The 26,413-nt window shown below is 37.8% G+C and overlaps 1 protein-coding gene across 1 annotated transcript in view; it reads right to left on the bottom strand.

Moving 5' to 3' along the window:
• LOC118810959 (pro-neuregulin-3, membrane-bound isoform) overlaps nucleotides 1-26,413 on the bottom strand; it is a 526,122-nt gene that overhangs the window by 13,321 nt on the left and 486,388 nt on the right. Inside the window, 3 exon segments of the mRNA XM_036575126.1 lie at nucleotides 3,909-4,027; nucleotides 15,161-15,287; nucleotides 17,730-17,832. Of these exon segments, the coding sequence (XP_036431019.1) occupies nucleotides 3,909-4,027; nucleotides 15,161-15,287; nucleotides 17,730-17,832 (349 nt within the window).

Raw genomic sequence — 26,413 nt, 5'->3', positions numbered from 1 at the left:
TTTAAATGTAACCTGTACATGGCCAGGAGCCAACTGGTGGGTCCAGACTTTTCTAACACACTCTTATAACTTAAGAAGAACTCTGCCAGTATGCACTGTAGTCCATGTAGGTACTGAATAATAAGAAGATAATAAAGATTCAAGAGGTTAAAAAAGTTCACATTATAATATAGTTATAATGTGCAGTGAGCACAAAACAAGTTGAAACTTCAAAGCAGGATCATTGTTTCATTTTATATAGCAACAATATGAGGTACTAAATTATCATAATTATCGAAATTGTAACAATCTGCTGTAATTCCAGTACTGGACTGAAAATCTTAACATTTTAAACTTGTATTATTTTACCATTTTTTGGTGTTTGCCAGCAATATATATCAAGCATCCCTATTAAAACACTTGGCAGGTATTTTTTGAAGTGACCTGATTAAAATATGATTCAGTGTTTTAACTTAAAATAGTATGTCACTTTAAATTTCAAATTGATTAAACTTGAATTAATACAAGATTGCAAAACACAGATTATTCTTCTGTTAACTTTCTATTACAAGTGTCATGAATTAATTTTTAGGGCAGAAGGTTACTTTTTTACATCAAAACGTTGATTATTTTTTGCAGTGCAAAAAAGATCATAGGCATAATTTGCACTGGGGATGCAGGGGACGCTGGGGGACATGTCCCCACTACTTTTTGAAATTCCTAGTTTTGTTTTTGACTTTCCTTAGTTTTGACTTTGACTTTGTTAAAAGTGCATTAATTCTAAATTTATGTTTGGGAAATTGCACTGACAAAGCAAAATACTATTTAGTATAACAAGCACAGCATAAAAATGGAGGACAGAAATATTTAACAAGACCCAGTGGGGCTCGCACACTAAACACTGTCCTTAAAATGCATATAACCATACATCCTTGAATGAACTCATTTCCATGCCATAATTCAAGTTTATGGTAAACAAACAATGTCCTATTTCTGCTTTGTTGTCTGTAATCTTATGGGAGTTGTCATCTCTGTGATTTTCAAGGCTATCTTACTGTTTAAAATATTTTGCTCTGGGTGTTGCTTCAGTCGGTTACTTTAGATGCATTTAGGACAGACTGTGAGTCATCAACATGTGCATATGGATTTCTGGTAAGAACAAAACACCTGACAAACCCAGCTGCTTTTCAAAATCAATGCTTTTACGAGCTCATTTATGCTCATGGTCTGTTTTGAAAGGTTCTGCTGGCTGCATTTAGTCATATAAACAGACATTCAGGCAATTAAGCGTATATTATAGGCTTTGAGGTTTCACTGTTGGAGTGGCAGTGCTCTGCAGCTCTCTGATCAGCTCAGTGAGTCGAATCAAAGCTGAAGGAAAGAAATGATGATGAAGAAAAGGAAAAATATCAGTATCACGGCCCTGAAGCATGAAATCCATACTGGACGGCATTTTCAAAACATGAGCTGTTGATTCAGGAAGCAAAACCTTTTCACTTTAACCTTATCAGCCTGTCATCCCGACACTGTTGGTGATGTTTCGTTCACAGGTTTTTCTGTGTTTTATGTTAAAATTAAGTTGCCTTTATGACCTTTTTTCTAGAATATTTCTTGCTGTAGCATATACAGTACTGTGCAGAGGTCAAATGTCACTCTTAACTTTAGTTTCCAGTCACCTTTAAGCACAAATTATTCATTTTTCAGGAGATATTTCTGACAAAACCAGATATATGATAATCTACTCGCATAAGGAAGGAGAAAGTCAAAGAAATAAGTGAAAACAGTGCTGCGCAAATAAAAAAGTGACTTCCAAAAACTGTGCAAGATCTAGCAGACCATCAAAACCATCCTCATCAGATAAACAGCACTTAAAGCTTTCATCTTTGAGAAAATCAAGCTCCACTTTTGCTTCAGATCTGAAAAAAAAGGTGTTTCTGTCTATGCTTCAACTGCTAGACGACAGTTCAACACTATGGGTCTGAAAGGATGTGTAGAAGCCTTTACTGAGACAAAATATTGCAAAATATTGCTGCAGACTTCTTTGAAAAACTGAAAGTGAGTCCCCTGAAAAGTACAGAAGCTGTAATAAAGGTAAAAAGTGGACACTAAATATTGAAATATCAATAATATTGTTTTCAGATTTTTTCCTGATACTGAAAAATTAATCATTTTCACATAATGACAATTGTTACTGGAACCCAAATCAATGAAAATGGTCTCCGAACTTCCCACAGTACTGTACGAATGTTTATTAAGGGAGGCCTCATTAGGCGGAGTTGAATCTGGATATTCACCTTTAATACTTGATGCGACAAGCAAAAATAGATTTCATGATGTTCACTATATGGACAAAAGTATTGGAACATGCCTCTCAATCATTGAATTAAGGTGTTTCATTCAGTTCCATTACCACAAGTGTAGAGAAAAGTGCCTAGCCTACAAAGTCTGCAGTCTGCCTACAAACATTAGTGAAAGAATCTGTCACTCTAAAGAGCTCACTGAATTTGATTGTGGTACTGTAATAGGAGGCCACCATTGCAACAGGTCAATTCATGAAATTTATCTGCTCCTAAATATTTCAAGATCAACTGTGAGTGGTATCACTGAAAAGGGGAAGTGTTTAGGAACCACAGCAACTCAGCCACGACGTGTCAAACCACATAAAGTTACAGAGCGGGTCACCGAGGGCTGAACATATGTTACTTGTTACCTTTAACCCCACAGAGCTCACATTTTTCCACTGAAAACACAGGATTTCTGAAAACCGTCTGTAAAAAAAGTAATCTGTGAGGTGCTACAGAGCAGCTTTGCAGTCACAAATAAGCTTGAATCTATAATAGTCCGACATACTAAACTATGCTCATAGGTGGGTTACAACCTGGTGACAGGAAACAGAGCTACAGAACATGCCTGTGCTAACGTAGCTAAGCTAATGTTTGAGCTGTTTGGACTCCCTATTGAAAAAAAAAAAAATGCTTTTGCTGATAGCTGGTTTCAGGTGGTCTAGATTGGTCTTTGATGGTCAAGGTGGTTGACAAGCTGGACATCCAGCTGGACAAGTCATATATAAACCCTATGCTGGTCGATCAGCTGGTTAGACCAGCTTAGCTGATTGACCAGCTTATGTTTTCATTTGAATTTGATGATGCAGCTGGTCTTCCACCATGATTAACTTGGCCAAGCTAGTCACCCAGCTTGGTCATGCTGCTTGACCAGTCGGTCATGCTGGCCTACCAGTTTGGTCATGTTGGTCACACTGGTTGACCAGTTTGATCATGCTAGTTGACCAATGTTAGGAATAACAACGATGCATAAACATGATTTAACAATTTGCTATTCAACAAAGATTATTTTTATTGTTTAAAGATGACTTTAGGGGTCCTTTAACTGCATTTTGATTGTGCGGAACCAGCAGCCTCTGTGTGAAAGCAGGTAATCTAATCTATTAATGCACAACTGATTCCAATTCTGTAGTGGGCCGATAAATGAGATTGCACATGGTCGGAGGCTGACACATTCAGATTTATCTTGATCTCCTGCTCCTCTGCCTCGCGTGTCAGCATTAGCACCAGAAATTCATATTAACATGTTTATCACCTATTACAATTACTATCATTCTTTTTAGCATTCAATAAAAGTGCAATTATTACACGCTGCGCTGCCATGGAGATAATTTAATTTCTCTCTCTGCTGCCTTTCTACGCATTACAGTGAGACGTATTGTACTGGTGTTTTTGGCATGTCGTTGCAATAGCCATTATCATCACGCGAGGCCATAGAGCTGGAAAACATTCCACTGATTGGTCCCTAGCAATTTGCACCCAGACCTAAAGCACCATTTCAGTTGAATAAGCACTGATGTGATTGGAAGAGATTAGAAATGGACAAAACGGTGTCAATGGCCAGTTACTGAGCAAAAGCAACCTCACCTGTCGTGTCTTCCTGTCGACAGACTTCTCGGATGGGCAGAAGCCGCAGTACTCTGAGCAAAACTGGACTCATGGACAGAGCCTCCATGTGGCGGGGAGGGCCGTGTGCTTTTACAGTACTGCAGACAGAAAAGAAATACCAGATTAGTTAAATGGACACTGTCCACAAATGCATTCGCTGTCCACTTTATCTTTCCACTCAGTGGTCACTTTATTAGAAATGCCGACCTTGTTTTTTTCACTAACTGGCCACTTTAGTAGAAACACCTACCTTGTATTACACTCACTGGCTATTTTATTGACCTGTTTATTTATTTGCTAAATATATGCAAATATATTTGCAATATGTATGCAAATATTTGGCAACATGTCATATTTTATGTCAGCATATAAATAGAAATTGTGCAGAAAACACCATGTTTACCTTTGTGGAGAATGTGTTAAATTATTTGCAATTAGAAAACCAACAAAACATGTAATTTAACCAAAGGTGTCCAATATTTTGCATATGATTGTGTCTGTAAACACTGTGAAAGCTATACATTTGTCTATAAATTGGTTGAATAGTCTCAATAACAATATTATTTAACATTCTAATAATGAGATGTATTACATGAACTGCACAGAATAAGATGACTTCACCAGTCCAGATATCATTTCATATAGACCTACTATATAGTTGTATGATTATAGACTGTTGTCTTGCCTAATTTATCAGCTGTGCTCTATCAAATTAATCGTTGCTCAGTATTTGACCACAGTTGACCAGATGCCACAAGCTTTAACTAAATCCACACACACATTCTTCTGGACTCAGAAACATATTCGGCCTGTTTAATATGTTGTTTTGAAAAGAAGTGTGGGAGCTCGCTTCTGTTGACACACCAGTAAAATCCTATTGCAGTTTCACACACTGAAAGCTTCTGCCCATAAAATCCCATTTCTGCAGCCAGCAGAATAGAGAGAATCAGTCTAAATGTCACCGTGGTACTTAATCTACTTCGGCCCGTGGAGAGGAGAGGAGAGGAGAGGAGAGGAGAGGAGAGGAGAGCAAAAGACAAGACAAGTAAAATAGAAAGAAGGGATGAGATGTAAAAGGAAAGAAGATGAGAGAAGAGAAAAATAAGAAGCAAAGATAAGAGAAAAGGAAATAGGGGATGAAAAGAGAAGTAAAAAGGACAGTAGATGAGAGAGGAGACATAAAAAAAGAGAAGAGAAGAGAAGAGATAAGAAAAATAGAGAAGAGAAAAGCAAAAGAAAAAGCAAGTAAGATGGGAAGAAAGGAAGAGACATCAAAAGGAAAGAAGGGAAGAGAAGTAAAAATGAAAGAACTCAACGGAAAAGAAAAATAAAAAGAAGAGAAGAGAAAAGGAAAGAAGAGATGAAAAGAGAAGTAAAAAGGACAATAGATGAGAGAGGAGAAATTACAAAGGTAGAACAGAAGAAGAGAAGAGAAGAGAAAATTAAAGAAGAGAAGAGAAAAAAGAAGAAAGAAGAAAAGTGAAAATGAAAGAAGAGAAGAGAAGAGAAGACAAAGAAGAGAAGAGAAAATGAGAGAAGAGCAGAGAAGAAAAGAGAAGAGAAGTAAAAAAGAAAAACATGAAGAGAAGTAACAAGAAAAGAAGGGATAAGAAGAGAAGTGAAGTACAAAAGAACGTAGATGAGAGAGAAGATGAATAAAAAAGAGAGGAAAAGTAAAAAAGAAAGAAGGGCGAGAAGAGAGAAGAGAAAAGGAAAGAACGGATGAAAAGAGAAGAAGAGAAAATTAAAGAAGAGAAGAGAAAAGGAAAGAAGGGGTGAAAAGAGAAGATTAAAGAAGAGAAGAGAAGAGAAAAGGAAAGAAGGGATGAAAAGAGAAGATTAAAGAAGAGAAGAGAAGAGCAGAGAAGAGAAAAGGAAAGAAGGGATGAAAAGAGAAGATTAAAGAAGAGAAGAGAAGAGAAGAGAAGAGAAAAGCAGAGAAGAGAAGAGAAGAGAAGAGAAGAGAAGAGAAAAGGAAAGAAGGGATGAAAAGAGAAGATTAAAGAAGAGAAGAGAAGAGAAGAGCAGAGAAGAGAAAAGGAAAGAAGGGATGAAAAGAGAAGATTAAAGAAGAGAAGAGAAGAGAAGAGAAAAGCAGAGAAGAGAAGAGAAGAGAAAAAGGAAAGAAGGGATGAAAAGAGAAGATTAAAGAAGAGAAGAGCAGAGCAGAGCAAAGAAGAAAAGTGGAGAAGAGAAGAGAAGAGAAAAGAAAAGCAGAGAAGAGCAAAGAAGAAAAGTGGAGAAGAGAAGAGAGAAGAGAAGAGAAGAGAAAAGCAGAGAAGAGAAGAGAAAGCAGAGATAAGAAGAGAAGAGAAGAGAAAAAAGAAGGGATGAAAAGAGAAGATTAAAGAAGAGAAGAGAAGAGCAGAGCAAAGAAGTGGAGAAGAGAAGAGAGAAGAAGAGAAGAGAAGAGAAGAGAAGAGAAGAGAAGAGAAAAGCAGAGATAAGAAGAGAAGAGAAGAGAAAAGGAAAGAAGGGATGAAAAGAGAAGATTAAAGAAGAGAAGAGAAAAGCAGAGCAGAGCAAAGAAGAAAAGTGGAGAAGAGAAGAGAGAAGAAGAGAAGAGAAGAGAAAAGCAGAGAAGAGAAGAGAAAAGCAGAGATAAGAAGAGAAGAGAAGAGAAAAGGAAAGAAGGGATGAAAAGAGAAGATTAAAGAAGAGAAGAGAAGAGAAAAGGAAAGAAGGGGTGAAAAGAGAAGATTAAAGAAGAGAAGAGGAAAAGCAGAGCAAAGAAGAAAAGTGGAGAAGAGAAGAGAAGAGAAGAGAAAAGCAGAGAAGAGAAGAGAAGAGAAGAGAAAAGCAGAGAAGAGAAGAGAAAAGAAAAGCAGAGAAGAGAGAGAGAGGAGAGGAGAGGAGAGAGAGAGCTAGTGCACTAGTGTAGTGCAGATGTCTGAATGGAGACTGAGGGCATTAGAGTCAGTGTAATTGGATAATCCAGCTTCTCTCTTGTCTGCCTGATGGCAGTCACATGGGGACAATATGTAGAGCACAGATAAGGTTATATTAATGCACTCTTGAAAATTAGGAGGAGATGGCTCTTCAAAGGGAATTTCCTGTTGTTTACTGGCAACAAACACGGATCAATGCAGAATCACAAGAGTTACTAGTTCTTTTCTTTGCATGGTGGCTCACCATGATCTGCTATCAAACTGGTGCATCTTTTCTAGAGTCAGTATAATGGACAACTAATTAGGTTAACATCAGATGGTCAGTTCTGGATCACTCCAGCTCATAACAAGGGTTTTAGATGGAGCTCCATTATTACAGAGAACACAGTTCTACTGCTCCACAGCCCAGTAAACTTCTGTATTAAAGTAGACGCCACCCAGAACTTCAGCCAATGTTCTCAGGGTTCTCTTCCCTCCTACGATCACAATCTCTTCTGAAAGACGTGGTCTGAATTAGGAGAATGATATGTGAAAATGCCCTGGGTTAACTTCACTATGAAACACAGCTTTGATAAGAGAACAGAGAATCTGGTAAGCAGTGTGTAAATGACAGAATGGTAAGAATAGTCAGAGGAATTTACAACACTAAACTGTATAATATCTCACACTGTTCCTGGGCATTGCTTTCCTCAGTCTTCTGTAGTTCAATTAGGAGAGAGAGGAGAAAAAGCAGGAGTAATGAGGCATGATGATGTAACTGTTGGGTTGTACAGGCGGAGACTGTCGTCTGTCTGCCTCTCTCTCTCTCTCTCTCTCTCTCTCTCTCTCTCTCTCAGACAAGCAGTGACTTCACACTGCAGGCCAACTCCCCAAGGTCTGATAAAAAGAAAACCAGTGTCTGTTATGCATCTTCCTTCCTTCCTCCCTCTCTCTCTCTCTCTCTCTCTCTCTCTCTCTCTCTCTCTCTCTCTCTCTCTCTCTCTCTCTTTATCTGTCTGCGATGACATATAGGTGACTGTTTAATAAAAATAGATAATGAAAAAGTTTTCCATAAATACTGCAAAGCTTTGGCATTTTTACCTAGAATGCCATTGCATTATTATTATTATTATTATTATTATTATTATTGTTTTTGTGGTTGTTGTTGTTTTGTTGTTTGTTCTTCATGTTGCAGACACAACAACAACAACAACAACAACAACAACAACAATAATAATAATAATAATAATAATAATAATATTTAACAATAATTAACATTTTGTAAATGCGTTGAATTGTTAGATATAGTAAATTGTTATTATTTTGTTTAATACAACAACTGCTGATAATAATGGATCAGTAGCAGTTAATATTAATATTTGTCTTTATAACATAAAGTTCTATTCATATGTTATGATTGTTGTTATAAATGTCATTATTTTTTCCACATTTTATAGATATAAACAATTGTAACTATGGTGAATCGAAAAAAAAAAATATTGTTATTATCTTGCTGCTGCTGTTTCTGTTGCACAATAATAATAATAATAATAATAATAATAATTATTATTATTATTATTATTATAAAATTACCATTAAAATCATTTTCATTCATATCACATTTATTATTATTGTCATCATTATTATTGTTATTGTTTACTGTTCTGGCTCTTATCTGCTCAGGCTTTTGCACTTTCATCTGCGTTGTATTAAATCAATGTTATTTCATTGTCACTTTCAGTGTCACTGAGTGATTACAGCGCCTGATGTCTGATTAATTCAATTCACATTTAATGTGCTACATTTTTAAATGCATTAACATAATTGCACATTTTAATTATGTTGATTATAAGAGAACATTGAACAAAAATGTAAGAGGGCAGATGTAGTGACATTAAAGCAGTCTAGTAATAGAATCATCCCCTTTTATTAGAAGGCAGCATCTAACATGTCATTCCTTTATTTACTGTTTAAATGCACCGTTTATGCTAATTGCATTTCCCCGTGCTCTTCGCAAGCAATTTCAACAGCATTAAATAGAAAAAAAAACAACAACAACAAAAAATAGGCCTTTAGGCTACACTGTGAGGGCAGATAAGGTACCTCGATTCATCAAAGAAATGTAGTTGGTTGGAAGGCTCACTTTGTAGGTCCACCATCCTAAAATATCTGGTTAGTGGTGGTCCTTTGGTGGTCCCTTTCTACTGTTAGTAAGGCAGAGGGGGTGATACATTTTGCAGCAAAATATGGGCTACAGTCAGCATCTGTAAACCTACAAAGTGCACCGATATGAGAAGCGTTTTTGATAAATTGGCCAACAACTATGAGTATTTCATGTATTCTGGTATTTTTTCCATCCCTGTAAGTCCTCATGTTTGCTCACATGACCTTGGTGATATCTAAATACACATATCTCCATAAATCTACCTTAATCCATTGAATATGATTAGCATTTATCATCTTTAACATAAAAAAGAGCACAAGGTCATTTAGGCATTTACTTCAACTAACATAATGGATTCATAGCATTGCTAAATGCATTTGGGTTTATTAAATAAATAAAATATGGGAAAAAGTCATCTTGCTTTCAGTAAACAGTGACTCATCTCTGTAGCCGTTCTATTAAAGAAAGAAAGTGGGACAAAAGCAAATCTCACTGGATCAAGGGCAAAAAAAGCTAATTCGTTTGCTAGGAAATCAAGTTGATATAAAAATGTACTGCACATTATGTAGCATCCGAGCATGTCTCATAGGTCTTTACACCATTCTACACTACCTACATTAGTCCCTCAGCAAATCCAACATTAAAAAACCTTTTCATACACATGAAGTACTAGAAGTTTCAGTTATTGCCAAACATAATAAAAGCATGCTTTATTTAAATATCAGCTACAAGGGGAAAGTTTGTGAATGAACTATTAAGTTGGCTTGACAAAGCCATTGCTATGAAATCCCAGGTGGTTGCTAGGGGGTTGCTAGGCCAGTGCTATGTTACCCCAGGTGGTTGCTAAGGTATTGCTAGACTTTGTCTGTGTTATCTCAGGTGGTTGCTGAAGTGTTGTTAGACTTTTGCTATGTTATCCCCAGCAGTTGCTTAGGTGTTGTTAGGCCAGTGCTATGTTATCTCAGGTGGTTTCTAAGGTGTTACTTGTCTTTTGCTAAGTTATCCCAGGTGGTTGCTAAGGTGTTGTTAGGCCAGAGCCATTTTATCCCGGGTGGTGGCTGAGGTGTTGCTAGACTTTTGCTATGTTATCCCAGGTAGTTGCTATAGTGGTTTCCATTGGGTCAAACATTATGGAATGTTTACACTATTGAATAGGCAGCTAGCATTTTTTTCTAAAATTAATTGTATTAACAAGATTCTTCTACATCAATCGTTCTCTCATAAAACAAAACTCCCAAAAAACAAAACAAATCACTTCAGCTTCTGTGTTTTTTTTTGCTTTTTTTTACCATTTCTCGTAATAAATAAATCTGGTAAAAATATGACAGCTATGACATCTGCTATGACACGTTTATGAATAGTTATGTCCGTGTTATGTAGTATAGTTTAAGTAAAGATGTTTGAAACTTGACCATCAAAATATATCTAGTCAAATTTAAGCAAGACGCAACACACTGGCCATGTTTAGCCCTTTGTACAAACAAGTCTTAGAAAAAGACTGTACAAGAAGGTTGTTTGAGTCTTATCTCTCCCACTAAAGCTTGTGTTCAGACAACAGTCTGGATTTAACCTACTCATCAGAGGCTTTTGCACAAATGTGAGTCAAATGTGAGTCCATGCCAGCTGGAGTGTTCACTGTCATTAAAGCAAAACCAAATCAAATACTGTAAAATTCTGAAATTCATGTAAATTAATGAATATGTCATTTGATATAGTAGATTGAATGCATTTAACATGTAAATAATGTCGCAGAACTCTCAAAACAAATAACTCTAAGGAAAAAATCACGACATTGGTCAAAACTCTTGACCTTATCTTTTACACAGATCAATGCAGATATTCACTCCAACAAAGCAGAGGTTACATCAGGTGTAATAAACGCAGCAGTGTTGTCTCTAAGGGGCAGTTATGCTTCAGAAGGGCGAGAGAGTGTTGAGGTAATGGATGTTTTAATCTAGCGGAAGGTACAGCCGGCCCACTAATATGTTAGCCGGACACCTTGGGTCAGGCTTTTATGATTTGCGTGATGTGTCCTCAAGAAGGCATTTTCCATTTGGCGAGTACCCTGCAAGTTCTAGGAAAGAACGGAGGTGAGCTGTCTTAATGGACAGAGCCAGGGACACTACAGGCAGGCTGGACAGTAATTGGTTTACAGCCAGAAGCGTATCATTTGTGTCAAGGAAAGGTGCTGAACTGCTCTGACCCTTGGGCAAGAGTAGCCACATGGACAAGATGTCCTTATTTGCACTATTAAACCAGCCATATGCCCACATGCAATGGGAGCAAGTATATTATACTCTCACTGTCCACTTTCTGAGCTCCATCTACATGATAGGTCCACTATATAGGTCTGTCTATCTGTCTATCTATCTATCTGTCTGTCTGTCTGTCTGTCTGTCTGTATGTCTATCTATCTATCTATCTATCTATCTATCTATCTATCTATCTATCTATGTCTATCTATCTGTCTGTCTGTCTGTCTGTCTGTCTGTCTGTCTGTCTGTCTGTATGTCTGTCTATCTATCTATCTATCTATCTATCTGTCTGTCTGTATGTCTATCTATCTATCTATCTATCTATCTATCTGTCTGTCTGTCTATCTATCTATCTATCTATCTATCTATCTATCTATCTATCTATCTGTCTGTATGTCTATCTATCTATCTATCTGTCTGTCTGTATGTCTATCTATCTATCTATCTATCTATCTATCTATCTGTATGTCTATCTATCTATCTATCTATCTATCTATCTGTCTGTCCTGTCTGTCTGTCTGTCTGTCTGTCTGTCTATCTCTGCATTTGCCTGTTGTACTGATCTACAATTACAATATTTCAAATTTCCTTTAACAGGGTTTCTGTTGAACCACTAAATTATGCTTTATAACACTCCATCAGTTTAGTTTAAAGCCACTTATATGTAAACAATGTCATATACTTTATGATAATTCTAATGCCATCTTGTAATTACTGGCATAAGTTGATCATAAACAATCAAGTATTGTTTTATAAATACAATATTCACTGCTTATGTGCAAATTTTTAAGTTCTTATGCAGGGTTGGCTTCACATGCAGTGTTACCAAATATTCACCCACATGTAAGAGTTTACATAAACAAAGCAAATTTATTTATTCTGATTTATTTCTTTTGGACATATGCAAAATGTAATTAAAGAATTTTCACTTACTTTTTTTCTCATAATTCATTTGTTGCTGATAGCAACCACAGGATGTGATGTCTACAGATGTAGCCATTTTATTCACTATCTAAAACCACCACTGTACCTACATGTGTTTTTATATTTAATGCTGATGATGGTAAAATAATGGTAAATCTGAAAATTACGTTTTCTTTGGGGATAATTTTGCCTTAGAACGCCAGAATGTGCCTCTCCAAAACATGGATATGTTTTAAAATGATGTGTTTATGTCTCTCATAATTATCATAAAAAAAATGTCTCAGACATCAAGCAGTGTATTTATAACCATTACATGTACTAACTTCCTGTGAGGGAGCTTTTAGAGGCATCAAACTCTCCAGATGTCTGGTTTCTGTCACCACCGCTATGAACAATTCTGACTCAACAATTCTGTAAGTTTCCCTTGAACACCGCATTTCACATTAAACCACTCTGAATGACTTTGTTTACATGTTAGTGATTTCATTATACAGAAGTCCCTGCTGTAGGATTCCCTACTGAGCATTTAGAATTAATTTCATTTCAGGGTGTCATTCTTGTATAGAATACTGAGGTCAGAAACTGATTATTGATAAAGGGCTTGAGGATGGTCAACTGTACCTCAGTAGATGGGCTACAGTCTCTGTATACCAGCAAGGTGGAGTTTAAAGATAGAGGCTTCCAATAAAGCGGCCAATGAGTATATATATAAGTGTATTACAGATAAATGATTCTTTAAATGGAACAGTAGAAGCATGTGAAGTCATCATAAAACCACTGGGAATCCCTGTGGTGTCATCAAAGTGAGACTGCAAGCCTATAGTCTTCTATGGGCTAACAAATAAAACCAAACTACCATTAGTGTAATTTGTTTTTGGACAACATCATAAAGAACACACCAGTTCTACCTGTATTCAGCACAATATGGATGCCAAAGACAAGCTTTTTTATCCTTTCAGCCAGAGAATAAAAGGTATATACTGATATAAGATCATCTAGATAGCCAGCAATCTTACTAATTAGCTGTTAGCTTGTCATCCTCCTCCTTTGATAAGTCATTTCTGTTGTTTTTTCCATTGTAATGATGATTTTAATACAGTTACTACAGTTATTTACTGAAATAAGATATTTGGCTTTCTAGCAGTAGCATTAGCTTCACAGCACGTCTCCAAAACTCAACCCCAAAGCAGTTGTAGGAGCTGTACAAACTACTGCAGCACTACTGTGATATATAAACATGTTTACGACAGATGTGCAATATAGCAATGGTTATATTTTTCATTTTGGCCAGAGCAACACTTCAAGAAACCACTTGTCTTGTTTTTGATTATTATTATTATGTTACAAGAAAAAGAAAAAAAAATTCCATAGCAAAAAATAAAAAAACAATATATGTCCTGGAAGCACAGTCTTCATGTTATTTCTATGGGGAAAAATGTGAGCATCCTTGTCACCAGACCGTTTTTGATTGGTTGGCTTGGCATTTGCAAGTCTCCTGACAGAGTGTGTGATTGCTTGTGAGATTAAGCATCCCTGAGTCACTGAGTTTGACTGACATTCAAATTACAGCTGTGTTTGCCATGCAAATAAGCCAGATTGGCTTACGTGAGATGGATCTGTCGACAGAAGCTATTGGGCAGGTGATAAATGGGAACAAAGCCCTCCCAGGGGAGGTGAGCGAGTGAGCGAACAGGCTCCTGTCCCGGAGCTGCTCTCGGAGGCTATGGGCCGCTGGGCAGGGGCACAACTGGGATGACAATGCAGTAATTTGAAACCAGGTAAGCAGTAAGTGGAAGTGTTTAAAGGAATGCGCCAGTGTTTTTCAGCCTAATCTCTATCTATCATGAGGCGGAAATGAGGCAGTTCTTATGAGGTTTTACCTAGATTTCCAACATTGGATAGTAGTTCCAGTCACTGTTGCATTTGCCTATGGTTTTCTGGTATTTATACACAATCAGACAGGGACCACTGTGCTGGTAACGTAACCAAAAATTACTCGTCCCCTTCGCTGAAAGAGCAAATTACACAGCCTCACTGCATAATTAATTCAAAAATATCTTTGACTGAAGAATTCATGAGTGTTTTACTCCACAAAAGCCAGACACCATAAAGGCAATCACCTAATTTCCAGTCAAAACAGCCGTTAAGTACAAGTTATTCATTTTTCCAGGAGATTTTAGTAGATATGCAATAGTCCTCGAGCATAAAGTTTCCAAAACTGTTCAAAAACTATCAAAAACTATGGAGACTCCTAACAACCGTGCAAGACCTGGTAGACCACGAAAACTGTCTCATCGCATCCGATCACCAGTACTCAACGCTTTCATCTTTGAGAGAGAGGAGAAAATAAAGCTCTCCTCTAGATTCACATCTAAAAAAAACATCTAAACATCATTGAGTGTGTTTGGGGTTACTTGGATTATGTGGAGCAGAAAATGTAGCCAAGTTCTAAGACTGAACTTTGGAAGTGTGGAAAAATATCCCTGCAGATTTCTTTGTAAAATGGAAAGCAAGCCTTCTGAACATTAAAGGCAAAAGGTAGACACACGACATAGTGAACATTTCGATATGCTGTTAAGTTGTTGAGGATTCTATATATCTGCTTGTTTTCCGAAGCTAAAAAAATAAACCTCTGATGCTGAATTATTCAAATGCAGGTTGAAAAGTGTTATTCCTTTAATTATTCTGCAAAAACACAATTTAAAACATTATAAATTCTAAGAAAAAATAACAAATATAATACGAGCACAGAATCGATGGGTACTCATTTGGTTGAGTTTGAAATGTTAGTTGGTGTTTTATTTATGTCTTCAAAATCTTCATTAGTCTTCAAATACACATGCATTTGTAAGATCCTGCTGGTATGGGTTCATGCTGGTTTCTTTCCTTTCAGTGATGTGCACAAAAATGGTAATTATAACTGCTAATAACTCCTTGTGGAAAATCTTTAGCTTGCTAAACATGAGTGAATGCACAGTTACAAGCCTAAGGTGTGGCCGAGTGGACCATCCAAGTACTTACGTTTTGCAGCTGCAGGCCGGAATGAGGCCTGAGGCTGGATTTGCACGGCAGGCCAGTGGAGCTGAGGCTGTAGTTCTTCAGGCTGCGGCTTTCTTTCAGGTGGGCCTGGAGCTTTTCCCTTCGTCTCCTGTAGGGGGCAGAACCATCACAATTTGATCCGGTAATTCATGAGGACATTTACCACTCACAAATGGACTCAGAGTGCACGCACATACACACGCATACATCACCTATAAAGCCATGCTCCAAAATAAGGGCACTCAGAGTTATTTTCCTGGGTAATAAATTCATTATAGGTCATTTCAAATGGCAGTACGTCAAGGCTTGAATCCTGCAGTCGGCAGGTCACTCACTCAGTCACGTCGTTATATAAGTTGTTTTATTGAAATTGCACACCTATTCTTCTCACTGTTCTACTCCATAAGGCTTGAGTGACAGGCATCTATTATTCCTGCCATGTTTGTCCAGCGGCAGGGGCAGACGGCGGCTATCTCGGGCCAGGCTATGTGCTTTCAGGTAGAAAATTAAAAAGATTTGATCAGCATTTAAAAGACCCTCAGTCCATGCTGAGATCAAATAGCCAGGCTAATAAGCCATAATATTTGGCCACTGCAGCCAGCTCCATAGTCCGAACAGTCTGTGGGCCTGCTTTGAAGTTAGCGGCATGGCACACAGATAATGAAGAGGGCTGCAATTCACACTGGCTGTGTGACATCTTTTTTGAAACAAATGTTTCAAAGTCTCATCTTTCAGCACCCCATGAGGCTAATTAGTTCCATCCTTCAACTTGCCATGCGTTTTTTTTGTGAGCAGAATGTCCATATTCGAGGTAAAACATTTTTGTAGATGCTGGCAATAAAGTTAAGACTACTGATCAACTTTAGCATGCTGAACTAAGCAATGAGTTATAATAAATAATGTATTATTTTACATTGAGAGTGCTATTAGCATGGTGCTAAGTACACATATTTGGCTATATTTTGAACTAGCACACATTTGTATATCCAGTGCAACCTAAGTTGACTGTGAAAGGTAACTGAATCAGTGTAGAGAACATTATAGAAGTTGTTTTGACTTGTCACATATATTTTTTTGAACAGAATTTCCATATTTGAGGTAAAATGTCTCAATTAATTAGAGCACATCTTGTCCAGACACTAGTAATGGGGTTTTGACTAGTGATCAAGTCTGTCATGCTGAACGAAGTGATCAGAAGTATACAACACTATTGACATTGTGGATGCTATTAGTATAAGGCTAAACACATTTCTGGCCATATTTTGAACTAGAACATGCTCAACAGCCCCATATTTCAGCACCACCTGATGCTAACTGGCAGGTTCCATCCTTTAACTTGCCACATGTGTAAACACAATTTAAATGTTAAGGTAAAATGTTTCTTAAAAAGGTCAAAGTACACATCTTTCAGTCTCTGTGAACAGGGTAGAGTGACCATATGAGGCTTCCTGAACTAAGTGATCAAGTGGCCAACTGTCCTCACATTGTGAATGCTATTAGCATGAGGCTAGCTACACATGGCCATATTGTTAGCACACACTTTGTGTTCAATTCAACCCAAAGTCGTTGTAAAAGCTAACTGAATTAGACTAGACAACACTATAGAAGAAGTTGTTTCAGCTGTTTCAATGAAGCATCTTTCAGCATGGTGCTAACTGGCAAGTTTCATCTCTGTTGACAAGTTGAAAAAGGCAAATAATCAAAGCACATGTATTCCAGCATGAATTTCATGCTGGTCTAAGCAGGTCTAATGTGGTCTAGTGCTGGTGTGGTACTGGTTTAGCTGGTCACCCAGCATAGTCTTGCTAGTTGACCAGCATACCAGCATCCAAAACAACATTTGCTGGTTTCTGTGGTGATCAGTATAGCAACTTCCATTGCTGCTGACCAGCATACCAGCATCCAAAACACAACTGTTGCTGGTTTTGCTGTTGACCATTTGTTGGTCTATGCTGGTTTTTCCAGCAAGGTACATTTTTCAGCAGTTCCATTATGCTAACTGGCAAAGTCTTTCAGCTTGTCATGTTTGTTTTTGTGAACTGAAAAAAATATATATATATTGGAGATACATTTTCCAAAATTTAGCAATGATGTTAAGACTAGTGATCAAATCTGGCAGACTGAACTATGTAATCAGAAGTAAACAATGATAGTCGAGATGTGAATGCTATTAGCATGAAGCTAACTACAGATATCTGGCCATTTTTGTGCTCCCTTCCATTTAAAACCTCTGTAACAGGTGACTGAATCAGAGTAGAAGACATTATTGAAGAAGCCGTTACAACTTTCCAAGTGGACAAAAGGGCTGCTATCTTGAACAAGAACAAAGAATGACATTGTTATTCGGGATGAGCTACGCTTGTTTAATTCAAAGCTGTTTTTGAAGACAGAAGCCAATGCAGCAGCTACTTTCCAAGAGAACCCTGTCCTGCCTTCAAATTGTTATGTTTCTAGTCTATTCCTTGCCAGAGATTGTGAGAATGTCCTCTCCTTTCAGCTGTTACGGTTTCAGGAGCATAACAGACGCTTGCAAATTCTGAGATATACTCACTTGTTCCGGCAGTAGAGAGCCATACAGAGTGTTCCCAGAAAGCTGATTCCCATGGCGATGCATGTGATTGACAGCACTTGCCTCTTGTACACCTCCTTGCTCTCTGTTTAGGATTACAGACACAGCAGAAAAACAGAAAGAACATCGAGATGAGCAAAAGCAGAACATCGCTGCCTTCAGAACGTAGCAGCAGTTCCTAAAATACTGCGCCTTACGTAAGACGGAGGTAATTCGAGGAATAAAATAGAGCTTTATATACACAGAAGGGCATGTGTGCGTTTAATTGTCAAAATGCTAGTTTATGATCCGAGACAATGCACCATGTCATTGCCAGGGAACACTACCATCAAATCAACACAGTTGGAAATCGAGTCCTGAAAGAGGCTGATTGGAAAGAGCAGAGTAATGGATGTTTTTCCTCCATGGGGACTGGCGCCACTGGAGAAGACTTAAAGCCTTAATGGACACCATTAAGCATGAAAAATGGCAGCTGTCTCTTCTCATACGAATGAGTAAATCATGCTCGGCTTCACAGCTATTAATAGGCAATCAATCAGATTATGCTCAGGCACAACAGACTTTACAAGAAAGGTGCTACAGAAAAATCACATTCACAACGGCGACGGTGATGAATGTGGGCACAACACGGAGCCGGTGTGACCAGAAATACGATGATTTCATTTCACTGGAAAAGTCGTAATTGCGGCTGTAATTGCGGCTCGAAGGGATAAGGGAAGCTCTAATAACCTTTATAATAATTCAGCTAAATTAATGGCAAAATCATAAAGGCGAAATGGACCATCAATGAATACTTGTGTCGCAGCTCAACTAACAGGCAAAATGAACCAGTTAAATGGACCAAGATCTCAAACTCAAGCATATTTCCTTCAGTTTTTTTTCTGAAAGTAAGAGATTTGGATAAAATGTTTGGACAAAATTTAGGCTTCAGGATGGTTGTGACTAAGGTTTTTAGCAATGTCTGTTTTTCTAAATGACAGTATGTCATACAGTGCATGGCTGTAACTAGTCTTGCAGGGCCAGATGTGATCTTGCAATGAGAACTGGATGCTGGATTATGGTGAAATGTTCTGCAAACATGGGTTTGTCCCTCTAAAACACAAATTATGAATCAATTATGTGATCTTTTAATTAGTGTTGTAATCAAGAACACTAGAGCCGAGCATTCAAGATTGAGATGGGGACACATCAAGTCCAAGTCAAGACCAAGTCTAGGAGTGGTCGAGACTGAGACAAAACCGAGACCAGATCATTTTATTCTTTCAAAATATAAAAATAAAAATATATTATTAAATCACGTATAGCCCAAAACATTATTAATTATACACAGCAAGTAGATACCTAAACCTATAGAATTAGGCCAAGGCTTGGTTCGCAGCTTTCCTCTTGCTTGAATGTGTGGAACCTCTGGTGGTCATTTATGTGAACCATGAGTTGCAAAAGCTGTGGGAACCCCAGATGCAGAGAAAGACTGTTTTATTCTGTTTATTCTGGTGTTGATGATATTCAATAATAATTAAGTGTCCAGTTAGATGGAGGCATTACATTTGGCTGGTCTTAACAACAGCTTCCAAGTCCAGCTTACCCCGACACAGAGACAAGACTAGTCCAAATGAGGTCAAGACCGAGACGAGGCAGACGCAGCTAGTGTATGGGCTCGAGTACTACAACACTACTTTTAATTTATATTGTACAATCATAACACAAGCAAAATAAGATAGCTAGCGAAATGCTATTTTTAGCTCACACTTGACTCAGGATGAAAGAGATTTGGCTTGTTTGCCAACAGCATATGGTAAAGGTGTAGTTTATCAAGCCTGGCCAGTTGTTTACAACTTGATGTTTAAAATGTAAAAATCGACAGTCCTGGTAATATGTCCATTACTGTCCATAATAAGGGACAACGTCATTTTTTAAATACAATAGGGGATTTCAGCTGCATATCCAGATCACAGCAAAGAAAGTAGCTTCTGGTGATTGCAGAGAGATTGTTCTATCAGTGCCTTGTTGGAACTTCTGCAGGTGAAGTTCATACTGTTGCTCAGTAGTGAGTACATGTATGTATACATTTTACTGTTATTGTTATGTGCTATCGATAATGGGCTTTCTTTTTGCATGCTTTTTAGTGGGCGTGGCGGCACATCGTTTAGCTCAAATACAAATAAGAGTGATACAAATCACTTTTACTCTGGCTGTATCATCACAACTGTAAAGGACAGAGGCCACATACATGCTGGTAACCCGTCATCAGCTTCTTCTATCTTCTAAAGATAATGCACAGTCTACTGAATGTTTCTTTCTGTTGTGAGATATCATGTTTAATTTTACCACATAGAATGTTATTGAGGTGGCGGATTGGTTTGAAAATTTCATTCTCAGCTTGTTCTTACCTTAATAAGTCTATGTTCCCACCAACATATAGCCCAAAAAGATCTACGGTTGCCCCAGACATTCTCAGATCATAACTGACCCCATGACTTCTAGCCGAATACAATGTGGAAATAGAAATGTCCTGATAATGTGGTAAAGGAATACATCCAACTGTGCAGAAAAGCTTAGCAAAACTACCCAATCAGCAGTGACCTGACTGGCTCACAGCTGACCTTTTTGAAAGTGGTCTCTAATGTGTTTTGCAATTAAACCCTTCATTTCAACACATCGTTTAGGTTGTATAATGTTTTGTTAAAAGCCAAATCTGGCTCTTCATATTTGTTGTGTTATACTGTAGTCTGTGGAGCCCTGCTGGTGACACATTCCATACAAATTAAAATAATGCGTGGCCATGACTTAGTAAAGAGTGGGAATGAGATGATTAAGTCATGGCCACAACTTAGTAAGGTGTGGGAATGAAATCATGCCTTACTAAATCGTGGCCACATTTTAGAATCTCATTCCCATGCCTTACTAAGTTGTGGTCATGTATTAGGATCTCATTCCCACACTTTACTAAGTCGTGGCCATAACTTAATTATCTTGTTCCCATGCCTTACTGAGTTGAGGCCACACATTATTATATGTACACAGGATGTCACCAGTGGGACTCCGTAGTTTTCTGTAGCAGAGCATTGTTTTCATTCAGTGTTCTTTCACTACAGTACCCAACATGCATTACACGAGTACATCAAATAGCCCTTAAAGCTCAACCCCCAAGTACCCTCACCAAAGTTTTTCAAAAGCACCTCCAACCTAAGGAGGTTGTCCCAGTCTTTAAAATCAAAAATTTTACTCTAAAGACCACCACAACAGAAACAACAGACCGTACGAGTACCCTACTCTTCCCGTTAGCCGAAGTTTGGCAGAGACAGCCATTTCTGGTGTAGTTTTAATTTCTGCTTTTTCAAAACTCAGAAACTACATAAGCAAGTCTATTTGAGATTACTTAACAACTCCACACAGTTTGAAGCCAGTCTGTGATGATTTAGGAATGCATTTTGTGGAACTGGTACAAGCTTCATAATGCAGCTTGTTAGCTACATTAGCCTTTTAGCTTGCACGCAGAAGCACTGAACATGTTGTGCTTAATTGACTACATTTGGGATAAGAGAAAACTGAATTAAATTAGATTTTTGTCCTAATTATAACATTAATGTCAACTTTTCTGCCTCCATTTCTTCTTTTTTGAAGGCTGCCTAATGACCCTATGCCTTCTCATAGTGGCTCTGGTGCTTTGGGACAGGAGGTTATGCATTAACCCCACTGCTCTTCCCACAATGCACCTCTTTCCACGCATCAGTACCTCTTCTCTACTTTTGTGTCTAAAGTGATACGTTAAGAAGTGGAAATTGCTGAAATTATAGGCAACAAATCTAATATCTCTCCCCACATGGTGCATCGTTTTACCCGGTGCGGCACGGATCGCATGGATGATTCGGCCCATTTCTAGATATTTTTACTCATTTCAAAGTAATCTTATCGAGTGAAATCCTCAGACTCTATTAGCACGTCATTTTTCCTCCAGGCATTTATTTCTTAAATTTCATAACTCTTTTCAGAGCTTTGAGAGGAGAAAGAGTGTAAAATAAAGTGCATTGACAAATGATGGAGGAAGGAAGTTGGATTAGATCAAGACTTCTGGTCCAGGTTTTTTGGGTTCACCGAGCTAATTGCTAATCCTTCTCCATAACCTCTGAAACTTACAGTACAGAGCAAAAGCTCATCCTTCATTCATTTCATTTCCAGGAAAAATGACCGTTAATTGTAAGTTATTAACTTTTCAGATTATAATGTCCTGTTTTGCTTTTCCATGTATTTCTTTGTTTTCTTGTTTTCCTCATGTCATGTGCTTTTGTTTACATTTTCCATGTGCTTTTGTTTTGGTTTCCAGCTCCTCCCTTTGGTCACACCCCTCACCTGTGCCTGTGTTTAGATCCTGCCCAGTAATTATTCCCAGGTGTTTCTTGTTGGTGCTCTCGGTGTATATAAACCTCTTGTTTCTGTCTTGTCTTTGCTTGGTATTGTGAATGTGTGTGCATGTTTGTTCTGGATTGTTCATAGAGCAGTTGTAGCTTTGTTGTTCTGTTGTTGCTTTAGTTTTGCCTCTTAGTTCTGTTTCTTGTTTGTTTTCTCATGTTCTTTTTTATCCTGCTAACTGCTCCTGTTTCTGCCATGGACTTCTATGAAACCAACTCGCACTTGCATCCTATTTCATCTCCTGCTGACGCAACGTTACACAGATACAAAGCAGAAAACATATATTTAATGAGAGCCTCAGCACCTAAACAGAATAACAGATTTTCAGTATGTAGTGTGTCCACACTTGGCCTTCATTACACCTTCCTTTCTTTTTAAAAAATGATTCAGACCCATAGAGTTGAGTTGTCTTCTCACAGTGGATGGATGTGGGTCTTTTCAGATCTGAAGCAAGAATGCAACTTAATTTTCTCCTCTCTCTCTAAGATAAAAGTACTACTTTTCTGATGGGGACAGTTTTGGAGGTCTACCAGGTCTTGCATGATTGTTCAAGTCCCATTTTCTCTCAGAATTTTATTACAATTAATAACATAATAACCATTCTAACTGGAAATGAAAGAAATGAAAGGTAGTCTTTGATTTTTGCACAGGATTGTATGCACTGCAAAAAATGACATCTTGACAAGAGAAACCTGCCTAAATCTTGTCTAAATACCTAATATTTCTCATTTTGAGATAGTTGTATGAATATTATACAGTAATTCAACTTATTTCTAGATATTATACAGTAATACAACTTATTTCTAGATATTGCTTTACTTGTTTAAAGTAATTCTTTTAAGTAGAATTATCTCACTACACTAGCAGAACATCTTGCTGGTTTCAAGCATATTCCTTAAAATAAGCAAAATTATCTGCCCATTTCGTGAGAATTTTACTTGACAAATTTACTCAAAACAAGTAAAAAATGTTAGGAAATGAGTTAATATTAGACATATTGACTAGATTAAAGACAGTTCTTCTTGCCAAATTTTTTTTTTGCAGTGTATCAGAATAAGTCAGTGTGATCGTACTGAATAAGTGGACACTGAAAAATTCAGTGTATATAAAATTCTACTAACTCTGGAATCACTGTTTCTGTTTTTGTTTTACTTTCTCATCTTGAAACTCTCATGCTAGTTTAACTTCAGCATCTAGGCCGTACAATTAAACTCCTAATCTGCCATAACGGAATTGTTTCATTTTCAGATTCCTGAAAAGTAGCGCTGCATTAACACAACTGACCTCCACCAGTGTTTCATTAAGAACACTGGAATAATGGCTTGGAGAGAATGAGTAATTTATCTCAATTACATGGTGGCGAACGCTGGGCTCCATGCAACCATAGTGAGTAGCGTTTTTCCTCACAACACTATCCTGTTAATTCAGGAGGCTGTTAATGGAAAAATTACCAAAGACAAATAAGAACTGCACTGTTTTTCTCACTTGAGTTCAGGGCTGCTATTCATCTGGGCCAGATATACTAAGTCTTTTGTGGCAGGTTTCAGTGCCAAATAGTATGTGTTTGGCCCAAAAAAGCATGCATCTTATGCACAAAACTACTTTATGATGTTCCGAATACATACACAGCCTATGGAAATAAAGGTTCTGTGCAGGTACATTTCTCATTCATCAAGGTACAAACAATGTAAATGCTCCCTCAAAGGTACAACAGTGGTTTTGAGGTTCAATTGTGCACCTTAAATATGTTTTCTTATAGGTAAAAAGTACATATTTGTACCTTTTTCATAAACTAATGTTTTAAAAGAGAACAATAAAATAAAAAGCCTGGAGTCGAGGCGGGGTGTGTGGAGTCAATACCACTTAGAAAATAGCATTTCAATGGATTATGGTACAATTATGTTCCCTGACTAAAGGTACTACATATCATCGACATAACCATGCCATAAGCATGTCATGGCAGATATCATAAGCTGTTATGAACTGTCACAGATTATGTTCAGTAATATAAGAGTGTTGTGTTACAATTAACATTTATTGTTAAGGCAGATTCCATAATGTTTGACGTCTAACTAGAGTACACTTAGCAAAAATGAGCGTTTGACATTGGCTGCCAGGTCTTTTTAACACAGTTGCCCAATGTTGATGAAACATTCTGGTTTTCTAGTGTACAATATATACATCATCAAATATTGGTTTGAAATATCACTAACATCTGTCTAAAATCTAAACATCTGTCCAATGTGGTCCAAGCAAATATCCGCTGAAGATTCTGATATCATGGTGAATCGCTCAACAATACTGATTTTCAGTCTTAGCCGTATGCATAGACAACAAAAACGTCAATGGATGTCATTTTCTGGCTGCTTTAATAGGAAATCATCCTATTAAGTGTAGAACAGTGGAAATGTATAACAGTGATAACACCCCTGTAGTTTATTCCTGATTGGTGAAATTGGGGGTTACAACTTACCAATTACAACCCTTCCCCTACCCAGGAGGCATGGCTTCATTAGTGTTATTAATCTTATTTTGGGATATACATGGAAAATACTTTAATATCAAATTTTCAATACTGCCCAGCACTGCCTTACCGTGTCCTGAAGAAACCAAAGAATCAGCTCCATCATTAGGAAAGTGGAGCATGTCTCAGAAACAAACCTGTCATCTTCCTCTTGCGAATCAGCCGGAGACATGACGAGGCAGGATTTGCAGCTTTTTTCCTTCATGCATGCCTGGCTCAGCCAGTCAACATTAGCCTGTTAGCCTCTCTCCACTTCTGTGGTGCAATTGTACAGAATCTAGACGTCACTTGGACATGATTTGTCCAACTTGTCACTCCACGTCAAGCGAATGACTTTGTGCTTTTCTCTGACCTGTCAAGCCTGAGGATAAGAGTGCCAGCCAGAAAAGTCTCAGTGAAGCTCAGAAAAACTTTGCAGGAGCCGTGCTTTCATTTCTGTGCTTATGTTTGAGTGTATTTGGCTCGTTTTGGGGACAAATGTGTCCAGAGTAGTGAATATATTTACATTTTGACGTTTGTGGGTGATGCTCAACTGCTCTCCACTGCTCTCCAAAAGCTTTCTTATCAGTTTTTTTATTAGAAAAGTAAAAGATACCAAAGCTGATCTTTTGAGTCCTGAAGTTAAAGTGATAATCGGGCCAAAATAACAAACATAAACATCTGTAAACATGGCTTGTCACACCCAATGGCAGTGCTGCAATAGTCTCGAGTGAGATTTTACAGTTTAAAAGACCAGGAACCCCCTCCTGATGATGTATCTTGAAGGTGGGAGGAACTTTTGACTGCTTTGTGTTGTATATTTTCCAGGATTTCTTTATCGCCATGGGAGGATTCCCTGGTTGTGTAATGCATGCTGGGTATTGTAGTAATAAAATATTGATGAAAAAAAAACATACCTAAACACCCTACAAAGACAAAAAACAAACTTGTATGTGTGTGAACACAGCAGTGCTGAGGCCTGTTAACCATGATTGAGCCAAGTGACCGAAAGACCTGACATTTCACTCTCATTACGTATCTCTGAGAATCATCAAAAAAGCTGACCCCTTGACACATGCCCCTCACTCTCTTGGCATACGTCTGTGAGTCCAGCTGCAGAGGCATGGCATTCAGGTCATTATATTGACAACATAGCAAATACAGCAATCTCAGCAAGCTTTCGTTCACAATCAGCTGCTACCAGACACAGTCAGTGGCTTATGCCCACTCTGATGCTATGTTTTTTAAAAGTGAGCAGCCCACTTTTAGCAGGTAACAGGCTGAGCTTTTTGTGCTAGCATGACTGATGTCGATTTGACATGGCAAAAGAGGGAAAAGGAGGCTTATATTGGTGATTCTTACTGTATTATTAAAGAGATTGCAGTAGACTCAGCCAACCTGACTTTTAAGACTCACTGAATGGAAGGGCACTTATTTCCTATTTTTCCCACAGACTAGACTCATGGGATGTTTTTTAGCCACAAAATCACAATTGTGTAAAAAATTTTTGGTCATCTATTAAAATTCAGTTGGAGCTACCTTAAAGTCCTTTATCATCTATGTTTGCCTATAGTTGGAATTGTGCAAATTATTTGAGAAGTTAGGCTGTGTTTACACTGGGTGCTTTGTGGATGTTAGAAGGGCTGCCTAAAAAATGTTTTGTTTTGGTATAAAAACACTTTTGAAGGCTACTCACATAGGAACTTTGTAACACACACATTCAATAGCACATTTCTAAAGCAATACGTGAGTA

The sequence above is a fragment of the Colossoma macropomum genome, unplaced genomic scaffold (assembly GCF_904425465.1).
Source record: "Colossoma macropomum unplaced genomic scaffold, Colossoma_macropomum, whole genome shotgun sequence".
Taxonomy (NCBI): domain Eukaryota; kingdom Metazoa; phylum Chordata; class Actinopteri; order Characiformes; family Serrasalmidae; genus Colossoma; species Colossoma macropomum.
The sequence above is the reverse complement of the archived record's forward strand: the minus strand, read 5'-3'. Positions and strand labels throughout refer to the sequence as shown.